Source organism: Oryctolagus cuniculus, chromosome 1 (assembly GCF_051225735.1).
Source record: "Oryctolagus cuniculus isolate XC-2025 breed Fujian yellow rabbit chromosome 1, ASM5122573v1, whole genome shotgun sequence".
Classification (NCBI taxonomy): domain Eukaryota; kingdom Metazoa; phylum Chordata; class Mammalia; order Lagomorpha; family Leporidae; genus Oryctolagus; species Oryctolagus cuniculus.
This window is the reverse complement of record NC_142867.1, coordinates 130,666,603-130,683,184: the sequence shown is the minus strand read 5'-3', so window position 1 is coordinate 130,683,184 and position 16,582 is coordinate 130,666,603. Positions and strand designations below refer to the sequence as shown.

At 40.2% G+C, this 16,582-nt stretch overlaps 1 protein-coding gene across 1 annotated transcript in view; it reads left to right on the top strand.

Moving 5' to 3' along the window:
* Positions 1-11,476, top strand: part of LOC127488067 (uncharacterized) — a 44,839-nt gene extending 33,363 nt beyond the window's left edge. Inside the window, exons 2-4 of the mRNA XM_051835630.3 lie at positions 5,993-6,119; positions 6,362-6,454; positions 9,487-11,476. Coding sequence (XP_051691590.3) covers positions 5,993-6,119; positions 6,362-6,454; positions 9,487-11,330 — 2,064 coding nt within the window. The 3' untranslated portion in view covers positions 11,331-11,476. The remainder of the gene's footprint in view (positions 1-5,992; positions 6,120-6,361; positions 6,455-9,486) is intronic.
* Positions 11,477-16,582: the final 5,106 nt, after the last annotated feature.

Sequence of the window (16,582 nt, the reverse complement as noted above, 5' to 3'; positions counted from 1 at the left end):
TAAGCATTATATAGTGCCCCTCTTTGTCTCTCTTAATAGTTTTTGTGGTAAAGTTTATGTTGTCCGATATTAAGATGGCTATGCCTGCTCTTTTTTCATTTCTGTTAGCATGGTATATCTTTTTCCAGCCTTTCACTTTCAGTCTGTATGGATCTTTGTTGGAAAGATGTGTTTCTTGTAAGCAGCAAATAGATGGGTTTTGTTCCTTAACCCAATCAGCCAATCGGTGTCTTTTAACTGGACAGTTCAGGCCATTCACGTTCAATGTGACTAATGATAAGTGGTAACTTTGCCCTGCCATTTGCCAAAGATAAGTTCTAATATATGCTTTGAATTCCCTGTGATCTTTTGCTGTGAGCTTTCCTTCCTTTATCTTCTTTCATATTGATGACCGTGTTTCTGTGTGTAACACATCTTTAAGCATCTGTTGCAGGGCTGGATGAGTGGCGACAAATTGTTTCAATTTCTGTTTGCTATGAAAAGTCTTTATTTCACCTTCATTCACAAATGATAGCTTTGCAGGATATAATATTCTGGGCTGGCAGTTTTTCTCTCTTAGTACCTGGGCTATATCTCGCCATTCCCTCCTAGCTTGTAGAGTTTCTGATGAGAAGTCAGCTGTGAGTCTGATTGGAGATCCTCTGAGAGTAATCTGACGTTTCTCTCTTGCACATTTTAGGATCTTTTCTTTATGTTTCACTGTGGAGAGTTTAATTACAACGTGTCATGGTGAGGATCTCTTTTGGTCATGTTTATTGGGGGGTTCTATGAGCTTCCTGTACTAGGATGTCTCTGTCCTTCTCCCAACCTGGGAAATTTGCTGCTAATATCTCAGTAAAAAAGCCTTCTAATCCTTTCTTCCTCTCCATGCCTTCAGGAATTCCTAGAACCCGAATGTTGGTTTTTTTAATAGTATCCTGAAGATTCCTGACAATATGTTTTAGATTTCTAATTTCCTCTTCTTTTCTTTGGTCTGACTGTATCCTTTCCTGTTCTCTGTCTTCTAAGTCCGATATTCTCTCTTCTGCTTCACCCATTCTGTTTGTAAGGCTCTCTATTGTGTTTTTCATTTAATCTATTGAATTCTTCACTTCAGTCACTATCACAGTTTCCTGTTGTACTAGTTGTTTCGTTTCATTTTGATTCCTCCTTAATATTTCATTTTCACGAGAGAGATTTTCTATCTTGTCCATTAAGGATTTCTGTAGTTCAAGAATTTGTTTTTGAGAACTTCTTAATGTTCTTATCAATTTTTTGAGATCTGCTTCTTGCATTTCTTCTATCTCATCATCTTCATAATCTTGAATTGGGGTGTCTTTTTCATTTGGGGGTGTCATGGTGACTTCCTTGTTTTTTATTACCTCGGTTTTTGCGTTTGTTATTTGTCATATTGGAGATATTTGGTTTCTTCACTGTGGTGCTTTTTCTTGTTATACTATGACTTTAGATTAAGTGGACTATCTGTTTTTGATGGAGCCTTAGGGCTTGAGATGGGTGTGGCCTGAGAGCTCTGTTTGGTGTGCCAAAGGTGACACTCCCAGGTTAGGCGTGGCAAATCTCTCTCTCTCTCTTTCTTTTTTTTTTATTCAAAAGGGAAGTAATTCCGTGCAGCTGAACGAAGTTGGAGGTAGTTAGCAGGCAAATGATACACCCGCAGGAGCCAGAGATCGGAAGCTCTTTCCCAAGGACCACACAGGGAATCTGTTCTGCCCTCAGAGTGGGCTCAAAGTCTCCTTCAGTCTCCCACTGGGTTGCCAAAGTTACGGAATTGTAGTGTCTCTGGAGAGTGCTCACGTGAATTCCGTGTGTTCTCTCCCCCACCGTCTCTTTTTTCACAGTCTCAGTTCAGTAGCACCACAAATTTACTAGGTCCTAATCTCCTGTTAATTCACCCCGCCCAGAGTCAGGTTTTTCTGCTAGGCTCAGGGCCGATGCAGACCTGAGGTTGCTCTGCTTATGACGTATGTCCAAGATGGTGCCTGCTCTTTGTCTTGCTCCCCCTTGAGAGGTGAGCGGAGAGAGAGAAACCCGTGTCCAAAGCAGTCACTTTTTTTCTCTCTCTCTCTCTTCCAGTTAGCCTGGTGAACTTTCACCACTCTGGGTCGTTCCCTCTAGTCTCCTGTCTCTGCTTGCCTGCCGGTGTCTTGGGCTATTGAGGTTCGGCTCACCTCACGTTCCAGCGCTGGTGTGTTGAGTCTGCCGCTGGTGTCCCGAACTGTGGGCTCCCACGCTCTCCACGCAGGTCCACTGTGAATCACGCGTTCCGGAAGAGTTTCTTCTGCTGTTTCCTCCCCTACTCTTCCTTGAACTTGCAGTATCTCCACTTTTATTAAACTATCTCTCCCTGGACTATCAGTGTGCTCCCTTCCTATTCTGCCATCTTGCTTCCTCCCTCCAATTTCTTGATGTAGGCACCTATTGATAAAAACTTTTAACTTAACACTGCTTTTGCTTTATCCCATAAGTTTTGGTATGTTGTGCTGTTCTCCTCATTTACTTCCAGAAAATTTTTGATTTCTCTTTTAATTTCTTCTATGACACATTGTTCATTCAGGAGCATGTTGTTCAATCTCCATGTGTTTGCATATGCTCTAGGGATTCCTGAGTTGCTAATTTCCAACTTCATTCCTTTATGTTCTGGGAAGCTGCATGGTATGATTCTAATTCTTTTGAATTTGCTGAGACTTGCTTTATGGCCTAGTATGTGGTCAATCCTAGAGAATGTTCCATGTACTGCTGAGAAGAATGTAAATGCTTTATGTGTAGGATGAGAAGTTCTGTAGATATCTGTTAGATCCATTTGGACAATAGTGTCGATTAAATCTGCTGTTTCCTTGTTGATCTTCTGTCTGTATGATCTATCTATTTCTGAGAGTGGAGTATTGAAGTCCCCCAGTACTATTGTATTGGAATCTAAGTCTCCCTTTAAGTCCCTTAACAAATCTTTTCAATAAACTGGTGCCCTGTAATTAGGTGCATATTCATTGATAATCATTATATCTTCTTGTTGAATTGATCCCTTAATCATTATATAGTGCCCCTCTTTGTCTCTCCTAATAGTTTTTGTGTTAAAGTTTATGTTGTCTCACTAAAAAGGCATTCTAATCCTTTCTCCCTCTCCATGCCTTTAGGAACTCCTAGAACCTGAATGTTGGTTTTTTAAATAGTATCCTGTAGATTCCTGACAGTATTTTTTAGATTTCTAATTTCCTCTCCTTTTCTTTGGTTTGACTGTATCCTTTCCTGTTCTCTGTCTTCTCAGTCCGATATTCTTTCTTCTGCTTCACCCATTCTGTGTTTAAGGCACTCGAATGTGTTTGTCATTTGATCTATTGAATTCTTAATTTCATTATGATTTCTCATCACTATCACAGTTTCATGTTCTACTAGTTGTTTCATTTCGTTTTGATTCCTCCTTTAATATTTCATTTTTGCGAGAGAGATTTTCTATCTTGTCCATTAAGGATTTCTGTAGTTCAAGAATTTGTTTTTGAGAACTTCTTAATGTTCTTATCCATTTTTTTGAGATCTGCTTCTTGCATTTCTTCTATCTCATTATCTTCATAATCTTGAATTGGGATGTCTATTTCATTTGGGGGCATCACAGTGTCTTCCTTGTTCTTGTTACCTCTGTTTCTGCGTTTGTTGTTTGGCATATTGGAGATATTCTTTGGTTTCTTTGGTGTGGTGTTTTTTCTCATTATACTGTGACTCTAGATTAAGTGGACTGTCTGCTTTTGATGGATCCTTAGAGGCTGTGATGGGTGTGGCCAGAGAGCTCTGTTTGGTTCTTCAGGGTTAAGCGTGTGCCAAAGTTGACTCACCCAGATTGTTCTTTTGCTCTCTCTCTCTCTTTTTTGACTCAGTTGGGAAGTAATTCCACACAGCTGAGTAGAATTGAGGGTAGTTGATATATGAAATCTGGCCCCTGTGGGTATTCGTCTGCTTACCCCTGGGACCACACAAAGAGTTTATGCAGCCCTCAGTGTGCTCTCAAATTTCTCCACAATCTTTCACCAGGTTGCCCAGGTTACTGAGTTTGTGTACTCGGTGAGTTCTCTTGCCCACCCTCAGATTTTCAGTCTCAGATCGTTAGCTCCACACTTTCACTAGGTCTTAACGTCCTGTTATTTCTCCCCACCAAAGTCAGGTTTTTCTGCTTGGCTAATGACAGGCGCCGCTTTACATAGGCAAAATGGTGCACACTGCTTTACATACGCAAAATGGCACCTGCTCTTTGTCTTGCTTGGCTTCATAAGGTGAGTGGAGAGAGAGGCTAATGTCTCTGCCGGTTCCCATTATTTATTCATTTTTTTTCTCCTCCAGTCAGCCTGGTGAACTTTCCCCCATGAGGCTGCAGGCCTCATTCTCTGTAGGCTCTTTCTGCCTTTCCCTGCCAATGTCTCAGGTTACCAAGGTTTTTGTGTCACCTCCACTTCCAGCACTGGTGCGCAGACTCTGTGGCTTGGCTTCCGCAGCTTGGCTTCCATGCGGTGGGTGACCTTGCTCTCCCCGTAGGTCCTCCATGTCACATCCATTAGATCTGGAAGAGTTTCCTCTGCAATTTTTTCCTGAGCCTTTTCCTGAGGCTACAGTAACTCCACTTTTATTAAACTATCTTTTCCCGGACAACTGGTGTGCGCCCTCACTATTCCGCCATCTTGGCTCATTTATTTTTTAAGATTATTTATTTGAAAGGCAAACTTACAGAGATTGGGAGAGACAGGGAGACAAAAGGAGATATCTTCTATCTACTGTTTCATTCCCCAAATGCCCATAATGGCTGAGACTGGGGCCAGGCCAAAGTCAGGAGCCTGAAACTCCATGGGTCTCCCAATTTGATGGAAGGGTTCAAATACTCAGGCCATTTTCACTGCTCTTTCAGTCAGATTAGCAGGGAACTGGATTGGAAGTGGAGCAGCCAGGAATCAAATCCTCTGTTTACATGGGATGCCAGCATTGATGGTGGAGGCTTAGCCTGCTGGATCACAATTCTGGTGACTATTGCAGGTTCTTAAACAAATCTCTAAGCATTTTTCTCAGTGAGTCACAAATGCAGATTGTACTACAGACATTCCCAGGTTCTCTTTTTGGACAAATAATTCCATTGTTTTCACTTTCATTATGTATAATGTTATTTCAAATGTTTACCATTTGAATGTTTTGGGCAAGTATTTCCATTGCTTTCACTTTAATTAGGTATAATATTATTTCAATTGTTTATCATTAGAATAATCATAGACAAGGGCAAAAGCTAATTTGTATTCTTTGACCTGTATTTTCTCTTACTTAAAAATATTTTTAGCCTGATAGAGAAAAAAGTTGATGGACTGAGAGATAGAGAGCTTTGACACATTAATTCACTTCCTAGATAACCATAGCAAACAGAGTTGGGGCAGGACTGAAGCCAGGATTGAAGAGTGGAATCTAGGCCTCCTTCATTGGTGACATCACCGCTGTTTCCCCAGGTCTGAATTATCTGGGAGCTAAAGACTAGAGCTGACATTGGAAATCAAACATAGACACTCTGAAGTGGCATCATAAACAATAAGCTAAATGTCTGCCCTGTCTTTATTATTATTTTTCTCTGACATACTGCAAATGATATGCATGGTGTTTTCCTGGAAATTATTTTCTGTTCAATCCCATCATAGTTTCACTGATGTTTCTTGCCTTTTTTTCTCAATGCTTCTACATACTTCTTCACATTGCCCATTCAAGAGTCAATATTGCCCCTTTTTTAGCCAGCTGTGCAATTCCCCTTGACAGATGTGGCCTTTGTGATTTGAACCTCCTATTTTCCTGCAGCTTGGGCATTTCTCACAGCCTGTAGATCATGGGTTTGACTCTGTTGAATGCTCTGTGTGGCTTTCTAAACACTCAATAAGTCTAATGTGAAACCATATCCTTCCTTTTTTCCTTCATATCCACACAACTGTCAGTGTTTATTTTGTGCAGAGTCAATATGTTGACTGGAAGTGTAATATCATAGGAGATGATAGCATTTGAAGACCTTGCTGTGTACTTTATGTGGGAGGAATGGAAGAAAATGAACAATGCTCAGAAAATCCTGTACCGAGATGTGATGCTGGAGACCTACAGCAGTCTGTTCTCCTTGGGTGAGTGACACCCATCACATGCCCAGCGATAACATTTTATTGCTATTTGACAAATAAGGGAACACTTTATGAAGTTTGATATTGGGCAGGTATAGAATTTGAGTCCATGAATAATCTGAATATCTACCATCTTACAAAAGATTCAAATTTGAACATTTGTTATATAGCTGCTGGACCAAGCTGTAGTCCTTTAAATAACCCAAGATAGTGATTTCATAGTCTTATATTGTTTCCATTAATAGGGTACTGCACTACCAAACCTGACTTGATCTTCAAGTTGGAGCGAGGAGCAGAGCCATGGATGGTGGATGAATGCTTGAATCGGAGCCTTCCAGGTCAGTCTGCACATCAGGGACAGGGAGGCCAAGACAGAAAGTGTGCAGATGTTGACTGATGTTCTTTCCATGAATTTTTCTCAAGCCTTACTCCTGATGACAGTTGGCTTTGTGCATCAGACACAGGCATTTAGAGATACCAGTATCTTTCTAACTTTTGTTCTTAGTGAAGATGCTCTTTGATTAAAAAAAATCCAGTCATTTTCTGATGTTATTAAGGCTTTTATCTAGGTTTGATACATTCCACCAATTCTAACTGTCCTTCTCTATACTTTCATACCTTTTCCTTCATGCACTTATTAGTTCCTTCAGTGCTTGTCAATTAGGCAACATACAGAAACTTATTTTTTTAAGATTAATGTTTCTGTTATTTTAAAGATTTATTTATTAATTTATTTATTTGAAAGTCAGAGAGAGAAGGAGAGGCAGATAGAAAGAGAGAGAGAGAGAGAGAGAGAGGTTTTCCATCTGCTGGTTCACTTCTCAATTGGCTGTCATGGCTGGAGAAGCACTGATCTGAAGCCAGGAGCCAGGAGCTTCTTCCTGGTCTCCCACATGGGTACAGGGCTCCAAGGACTTGAGCCATTTTCTACTGCTTTCCCAGGCCATAGCAGAGTGCTGGATCAGAAGTGGAGCAGCCAGGACTTAAATTGGTGCCCATAAGTGATGTTGGCACTGCAGGTGGTGGCTTTACTTGCTATGCCCCAATCCCAGCTCCTGGAAACTTATTCTAACTCATTGCTCAGATTGAGTTCTCACTCATGATTTTTGCCCAGGCATAGGACTTTCTCAGGACTGAATCAATAAATGTGAACTCTCTCTTTCTTAGTTTCTTTCTTTTTTTTTGTCTGTGCCTCTCAAATAAATAAGAAAATTATAGTCTGTTGGAAACATCTGAAGAGTGAGCCTATATCTGGCAAACCTCTGTTTCAGCCTGTCTTTATCTCTCATTCTGTCTCTCTGACTCTCAAGTAAGTAAATAAGTAAATACTAAAAGATGTTCATGTGGCTGGTGCTGTGCAGCAGTGAATTGACATCCTAGCCTGAAGTGCCAGCATCCATATGGGCACCAGTTTGAGACCCAGTTGCTCCACTTCCGATCCAGCTCTCAGCTATGGCCTTGGAAAGCAGTAGAAGATGTCCTGAGTCCTTGGACCCCTGCACCCAAGGGAGACCTAGAAGTAGCTCCTGGTTCCTGGCTTCAGATTGGTGCAGTTCCAGCCATTGCAGCCAATTGGGGACTGAACCAGCAGATGGAAGACCTTACTCTCTCTCTGCCTCTCCTCTCTCTGTTTAACTCTGACTTTCAAATAAATAAATAAAACTTAAAAAAAAGATGGTCATGAGTAAGCCTCTGTGATGTGACATCAGAAATTATGAAGCTAGGAATGACAATGTGGTGCAGTGTGTTAAAGCTCCAGCCTGCAGCACTAGCATTGCATATGGGTGCCAGTTCAAATCCCAGCTGGTCCTCTTCTAATCCAGCTCTCTGCTAATGCACCTGAGAAAGGAGCAGAGGTTGGCCCAAGTCCTTGGCACCCTGTACCCCTTTGGGAGACAAGAAAGAAACTCCTGGCTCCTAACTTCATCTTGGCCCAGCATTGCTTGTTGTGCCCATATGGGGAGTAACCACCAGATGGAAGACTTCTCTCTGTCTCTATCTCTCTCTATAATTCTAGTTTTCAAATAAATAAAGTAAATCTTTGAAAAAAAAGAAATAAAAAACTAAGCATGAACTTATATAAAACATGAAAATAAGTGATCCTAGACTCACCATGAAAGTAATGAGATTTTGAGATCCAAGGTTGAGTAGCCTTGTGGGTTGATGTTGAGTGGCTCAGATTTCTTTAATGGTGAAGTTTGAAGTATGATTTCTCTCTTATTTTTCAGTATCATTGAAAAATAAGCAAATAGCCGGCACCGTGGCTCACTAGGCTAATCCTCCGCCTTGTGGCGCTGGCACACCGAGTTCTAGTACTGGTCAGGGTGCCAGATTCTGTCCTGGTTGCCCCTCTTCCAGGCCAGCTCTCTGATGTGGCCCAGGAGTGCAGTGGAGGATGGCCCAAGTGCTTGGGCCCTGCACCCCATGGGAGACCAGGATAAGTACCTGGCTCTTGCCATCGGATCAGCGTGGTGCGCCGGCCATGGTGGCCATTGGAGGGTGAACCAGCGGCAAAAGAAGACCTTTCTCTCTTTCACTGATGTTTACCTAGGAAGACTGAATATGAGACAATCATAGATTCAAATCATACTCCTTCAATGTTGTCCTGCTTAAAGTACAGGCACATTTCACTCTTCTCCACCTGCAAGTAAATGATCAGTAAAACTTCTTTATATTCATGGTTGAAATATCAGAGAAGCAAAAAACACACAATTTTTATAAAAATAAACTGGAGAAAAAGCACAGGGAAAAATGGTTGCTAGGTAGTGGGTGAATATTTTATTAAATATTTGTCCATTCTTTAAAATATATTATAGTTATTTCATCTTTGTGATGAAATATGGCAGAGTGATAGTGATGAAAAATTGCAGAGTGATAGAGAAGAAAGAGAGAAAAAGAGGTCTTCTAGGAGCTCACTTCCCAGATGCCTGCAACATTTAGGTCTAACTAGTCTGAAGCTGAAACTCTAGAATTCATTTAGTCTTCCCTGGTGTCTCACAGGTTCCCAGGCACATGAACAATTATCTGCTTCCTTCCAGTTTACACAGGCAGAGAGCTGTACTGAAAGCAGAGTAGTCAGGGCTCAAACTGACACTGTTTTGAGAAGCAGGCATCCCACGCATCATAGCACAAATGTCATTCTACCATCCTTGACAAATTCCCATAGTAAACAGGATCATGGGAAACCTCATGGTATATTAATGTATTAAGGAGAAAAACCATATAATGGTCATAAATAAGTACCTCATACTGATTTTGTGAAAATCTTATGCCACTTGGATAACAAGTAACTTAATTCCCTTTACATGAGTATGCCAGGAGAAACAGTTACGTGTGATTCAGTGACATCTCTGCTTTTTTCTCATTTCAGTGGTCATGAAAAGGGATGACCTGATTAGGATCAACCAGGAAAATCAGGATAAAAATTTGAATCAGGATTTTATGGAAAATAACAAGACATCAGCTCTCAAGAGAGTTGAATTAAGAAAAACTCCTAGTTTAAATTCAAGCCATATTCCAACACTGATTATTGAAAAGGGAACCTATTCAGGATTGAATCCTGAGAAATGCAATAAATGTCACACTGTGTATTGCCCCAGTGGGCCTGAACAACTACAGGTTGGAGAGAAATTTGATAACACTAAGATACCTGGAAATTGTCTCCAGTTCTGTGAGCCTCTTGGTCAGCATGACAATATCCACATCACGAAGCAGCCATTTGGACCCATTGGACAAGCAAAAGTCTTCACAAGAAAGATGTTCTGTAAATCTGAGAGGGTTCATATGGCAGAAAACTGCGATAAATCAACCGTCACTTTTGGAAAAGCAACTCAAATAGAAAAAGCTATCCATGAAAATTATAGCCTCAGTATGCATCAACAAAGTCACACAAGAAAGAAATTTTATAGGTACATTAGGTATGTTGAACCTGTCATTCACCAGTCACATCTTGCAATGAATCAGATACTAAATACAAGGGAAAAACTCTATAAATGTAAACCTTCTGGAAAATCACTCAGTTTTAATTCACCTTATGAATGTAATGACTGTGGAAAAGCCTTTGGACAAAAGTCAGACCTCAGGAAACATCAGCAAATTCACACAGGGGAGAAACCTCATAAATGTAATGACTGTGGAAAAAACTTTGGACAAAAGTCACACCTCTTCATACATCAGAGAATTCACACAGGGGAGAAACCTCATGAATGTAACGACTGTGGAAAAGCCTTTACAAGAAAGTCAGACCTCATATTACACCAGAGAATTCACACAGGGGAGAAACCTCATAAATGTAATGACTGTGGAAAAGCCTTTATACAAAAGTCACACCTCATTGTACACCAGAGAATTCACACAGGGCAGAAACCTCATAAATGTAATGACTGTGGAAAAGCCTTTGGACAAAAGTCATACCTCATATTACACCAGAGAATTCACACAGGGGAGAAACCTCATAAATGTAATGACTGTGGAAAAGCCTTTATACAAAAGTCACACCTCATCGTACACCAGAGAATTCACACGGGGCAGAACCCTCATAAATGTAATGACTGTGGAAAAGCCTTTGGACAAAAGTCATACCTCATATTACACCAGAGAATTCACACAGGGGTGAAACCAAATAAATGTAATGACTGTGGAAAAGCCTTTATACAAAAGTCACAGCTCATCGTACACCAGAGAATTCACACAGGGCAGAAACCTCATAAATGTAATGACTGTGGAAAAAACTTTGGACAAAAGTCAGACCTCAGGAAACATCAGAAAATTCACACAGGGGAGAAACCTCATAAATGTAATGACTGTGGAAAAAACTTTGGACGAAAGTCACACCTCTTCATACATCAGAGAATTCACACAGGGGAGAAACCTCATAAATGCAATGACTGTGGAAAAGCCTTTGGAAAAAAGTCATACCTCATATTACACCAGAGAATTCACACAGGAGAGAAACCTCATAAATGCAATGACTGTGGAAAAGCCTTTATACAAAAGTCACAGCTCATCGTACACCAGAGAATTCACACAGGTCAGAAACCTCATGAATGTAATGACTGTGGAAAAGGCTTTGCAAGAAAGTCAGCCTTCATCCTACATCAGCGAATTCACACTGGGGAGAAACCTCATAAATGTAATGACTGTGGAAAAGCCTTTGGAAGAAAGTCAGACCTCATTGTACACCAGAGAAATCACACAGAAGATAAACCATTTTAGTGTAATGACTGTGGAAAAGCCTTTGGACACAAGTCCTGCCTCATATTACACCAGAGAATTCACATGGGGCAGAAACCTCATGAATGTAATAACTGGAAAAGCCATTGGACAAAAGTCACACCTCATCATACACCAGAGAATTCACAAAGGGCAGAAGCCTCATAAATGTAATGACTGTGGAAAAGCCTTTGTATGAAAGTCACACCTCAGATCACACTGGAGAATTCACACAGGGGAGAAACCCCATGAATGTAATGACTGAGGGAAAGCCTCTGGATAAAATCAATCCTTTGGAATCATCAGAGAATTCACACAGGGGAGAAACCTCATGAATGTAATGACTTTGGAAAAGCCTTTGGACAAAAGGCAAAGCTCATATCACAGCAGAGAATTCACACAGGGTAGAAAACTTGTGATTGTAGTAAGTGTGGAAAGCATTTAGCCATAAGTCAACCTTCATCGTGTATCAGAGAATTCACATGGGGCAGAAACCTCATGAATGTAATGACTGAAAAGCCTTTGGACAAAAGTCAAACCTCATAATGCCCCAGAGAATGCACACAGTATTGAAACTTCATGAGTGTAATGACTGTGGAAAAACTTTTGATTTTAAGTTCCAATTCCAAATGCATCAGAGAATTCACACCGGGAAATAACCTTATAAATGCAGAAAAGTCTTTTCCTATAAATTATACCTCATATCATACACAATTCACACAGGGCAGAAACCTTATGAATCTAATGAGTTTGGAAATGCCTTTATAAATCATATGTTATAAAGCATAGCTCATATCACACCAGAGAATTCACACCGGGGAGAAACTTCATGAATGCAATGACTGTAGAAAAGCCCTTGGCAATAAGTCACATCTCTGAATGCATCAGAAAATTCACATGAAGAGAAACCTTTTAAACATAATGACTTGGAAAGCTTTTTCCCATAATTCAGCCCTCATTGCACATCATCAAATTCATATGGGGGAAAACACTTTGGATATAATGCATATGGAAAAGTCTTTATCCATAAGTAACACCTCATGAAACATCAGAATTTGCATGGGGGAGAAACCTTATGAATGGAATGAGTGTTGTAACACTCTGCCAAAATCACGCATTATAACATCAGAGAATTGATTACATGGTGGAAATCTTGTAATAAATGTGGGAAAGCCTTTTGTCAAAAGGAATACCTCATAACACATGTAGTTCACACAAGGGAGAGAACTTAAGAATATAATGAATGTGAAGGACTTTTTCCAAAATCAACATAACTATGTGACAGAGCCTATTGCTGGAAATTACATCCCATACAATAGGCACTCCCGTAAGGAAGAAAGGTTGGGACCAGTGCTGTGGCACAGTAGGTTAAAGCCCTGGCCTGAAGTGCTGGCACACCATGTGGGCACTGGTTCTAGTCCTGGCTGCTCCTCTTCTGATCGAGCTCTCTGCTATGGCCTGGGAAAGCAGTAGAAGATGGCCCTGTACCTACGTGGTAGACTCAGAAGAAACTCCTGACTCCTGGCTTTGGATCGCTGCAGCTCCAACCATTGCATCCATGTGGGGAGTGAACCAGTGGATGGAAGACCTCTTTCTGCTTCTCTTTCTCTCTGTAACTCTGTCTTTCAAATAAATAAATAATTTTAAAAAATGAAGTTCAAAAATATTATTAGTGTGACAAAAAGACATTTGTCAGAAATCAATCATTATACATCAGAGAATTCACACAAGGGGTTTCTTAGGAATGTAATGAATGTGGAAGTATATTTTCATGGAATTCAGGCTTGCATAAATATGCAGCTCAAAAAAGGTGATATCCTTCAAGTGCAGTAGATCTGAAAAAAACATAACCCGAAATTAAACATCAGGCTGGGGCCATGGAGCAGTAGGTTAATCCTCCACCTGTTATGCTGGCATCCCATATGGGTGTCAGTTCTGGTCCCAGCTGCCACTCTTCCAATGCAGCTCTCTACTGTGGCCTGGGAAAGCAGTAGAAGACAGCCCAAGTGCTTGAGCCTCTGCACCCACATGGGAGACCAGGAAGAAGCACCTGGTTCCTGGCTTCAGATCAGTGCAGCTCTGGCCATTGTGGCCATTTGAGGAGTGAACCAACGGAAGGAAGACCTTTCTCTCTGTCTCTCTCACTGTCTGTAACTCTACCTGTCAAATAAATAAATAAAAATCTTAAAAAACAAGAAATTAAACATCAACAAACACCAGAGAATTCAAACAGTAAAATGTCAATTGAATGAATGTGAAAAAATTCTTCTGCCATTAATCAATTCACATGAAGAGACTCAGAAATGAGAAAACATACATGCATACAAAAGTCATGTACCATATGTCACCTCTCAATGGTTACCTGACAACTCATAGAAAGAAAAAATCCTATGACTGTACTGTAATGGGAAATACCTTTATTATTAGGCAAACTTCCACAAAACATAGCAAGATTACAGAAAGCCCCTGAAATATAATTTGTTTGGAAGAATTCTTTGGTAGAATCACACCTTAGTAAGTATTGGGCAGTTTTCATGATGAATTGTGACAGAGCAGTTAAGCATTTTTTCAGAAATTTTTTCTCTTATACAAGCTGCACTTTTGGTTTCTTATTATTGTGATCAAGTATATGAACTGAATTGGGCTCTTGTGTAAATTTTGTTAATAAAAATTTAAAGTTGAGTAACAGTTATTTCAACAGTTATTTGGAATACCATCTTCATCAATTACAAAGTTATTTGTTTTATTGCTGATTTGTGGGCCACCCAGGATTCTTTCCCCACATTATTGTAGTGCAAACCAGTGATGTGACCATAGGCATATCAAGTACATGTGTTCCAGCCATAATACTGTACCCTAGGCCTGGATAATAAGTGTTGTGTGCAGCACAAGGCAATTAGTTTGTGGTGACCTATATACCATGAGAAATTTCAACTTATCTGTGCACACATCTGGATTAGACTCCACTACCCAAGGTCTATTTGAATATGCAAGTAGATGTTGTCGCACACATCACCCTCATTCTTTAATGGGACAACCTCAAACCCTATAAGTTGCAACACTCATCTGAATTTTCCTGTATTACTGAGTGCATAATGCCTTTTTCACCCATGATCCCCCTTTTCTACACTTCTTCATTCTATTCCTAATTGCCTTGAGAGAAGACATGGGATGAAGTCTATCCAGGTGGTAACCATTTCAACAGAGAAGCAGAAGCATAAATGTAGTGTACTTTTTTTTTAAAAAAAAAGATTTATTTATTTATTTGAAAGTCATAGTTACACAGAAAGAGCAGAGGCAGAGAGAATCTTCCACGCAATGGTTCACTCCCCAATTGGCCACAATGGTCAGAACTGTGCTGATCCAAGGCCAGGAACTTCCTCCAGATCTCCCATGTAGATGCAGGGGCCCAAGCACTTGGGCCTTCTTCTACTATTTCCCAGGTCATAGCAGAGAGCTAGATTGGAAGTGGAGCAGCTGGGTCTCGAACCAGCACCCATATGGGATGCCGGCACTTCAGGTCAGGGCATTAATCTTCTGTGACACAGTGCTGGTCCCTGTAGTACACCTTTGTATTAATTTAACTAATCATTTTTTTAACTTTTTTTATATTATTCCCTGCTCCTGCAGGTGGCCCTCATTTTTATTGAAAATGTGTGTTTTTATCCCTTGCAATTTACATAGTCCTTTCTGGATTTATATAAATCTCATTTACATTCAGTTAATTCCCAGGATACCCCCAGGAGGAACACTTTTCCTAGGTTGCATGGCTATCTGGGTTATCTTTCATATTACTTAGAACTAATTTTTCACAATATTGCTTGCCTGAGAACTTTTTCCCTAGGCTCCCAGCTAAACAGGTGTTTGAAGACTAGATTACTGTTAATTCTCACTAAGGACAGAGGTCCCACATGGAGAGCACAGATTCTTATGTGGTCCTTGGGACAGAGTGAATATTATACCCACTTGATTTTGTACTCAGGCACTGGTCTCCATTGAAGAGAAGAACTCAGCTGAACAGGATATAACTCCCTTCTGATTAAAAAAAATAGATTTACCATGCCAAATCTGGGTGTGTCACCTTAGGCATACCCTTTACCCTTGAAAACTGAACAGAGCTCTCTGGCCACACCCACTACAAGCCTCTAGAGATTCACTGAAAGCAGAAAGTCCATTAATCTACAGTCATAATACAATGATAAAAACCGCCACAGCAGAAAAAAAAAAAGATGAGTATCTGCACAAATGCCAAACAAATGCAAGAATCCAAGAAGCAAGAATAAGGAAAACATCATCATGCTCCCAAAAGAACATGACACTTCAATACTAGATCATGAAGACAATGAGATAGAAGAAATAGAATTCAAAAATTTGGTCATAAAATTACATAGAAGTAATCGAAAGCAAATGCACCAACTACTGAAATCCATGAAGAAGGACATGAAAAAAAATCTCTCCCATGAAATTGAAATTATCAGGAGGAATCAAGATGAAGATTTCAACAGAACAAATAAAAAGTGCAGTGGAGAGCCTTAACAATAGAATCAGTGAGGCAGAAGAGAGAACATCAGACTTAGTAGACAGAGCACAGGAAAGTGTACAGTCAAACCAAACACAAGAATAGGAGATTAGAAATCTAAAAACTGTTGGGAATCTACAGGATACTATAAAGAAATAAAACCAATATTCTGGTTCTAGGAGTTCCTGCAGGCATGAAGAGAGAGAAAGAATTAGAAGGCATTTTTAGTGAAACACTAGCAGAAAACTTTCCGGGTTTGGAAAAAGAGACATCCAAGTACAGGAAGCACACAGAACTTTGAATAGACATGACCAGAAAACATCCTTGCCATGACACATTGTAATCAAACTGCTGCAGTGAAACAAAAAGAAGATTCCAAAATGGGTAAGAGAGAAACACCACATTACTTTCAGAGGATCTCCAATTAGACTCACAGCAGACTTCTCATCAGAAACCCTGCAGGCTAAGAGAAAATGGCAAAATCTAGCCCAATTCCTAAGAGAAAAAAGCTGTCATCCAAGATTATTACACCCTGCAAAGCTCTCATTTATGAATGAAGGTGAAATAAAGACCTTTCATAACAAACAGAAATTGAACGAATTTGCCACCACTTGTCCAGACCAGCAAGACTTCTTTTTTTTTTCACTGTGGTGGATTTTATCTTTGTATTATGACTCAGTAGATAAGTGGACTTTCTGCTTTCACTGAATCTCTGGAGGCTTGTAGTGGGTGTGGC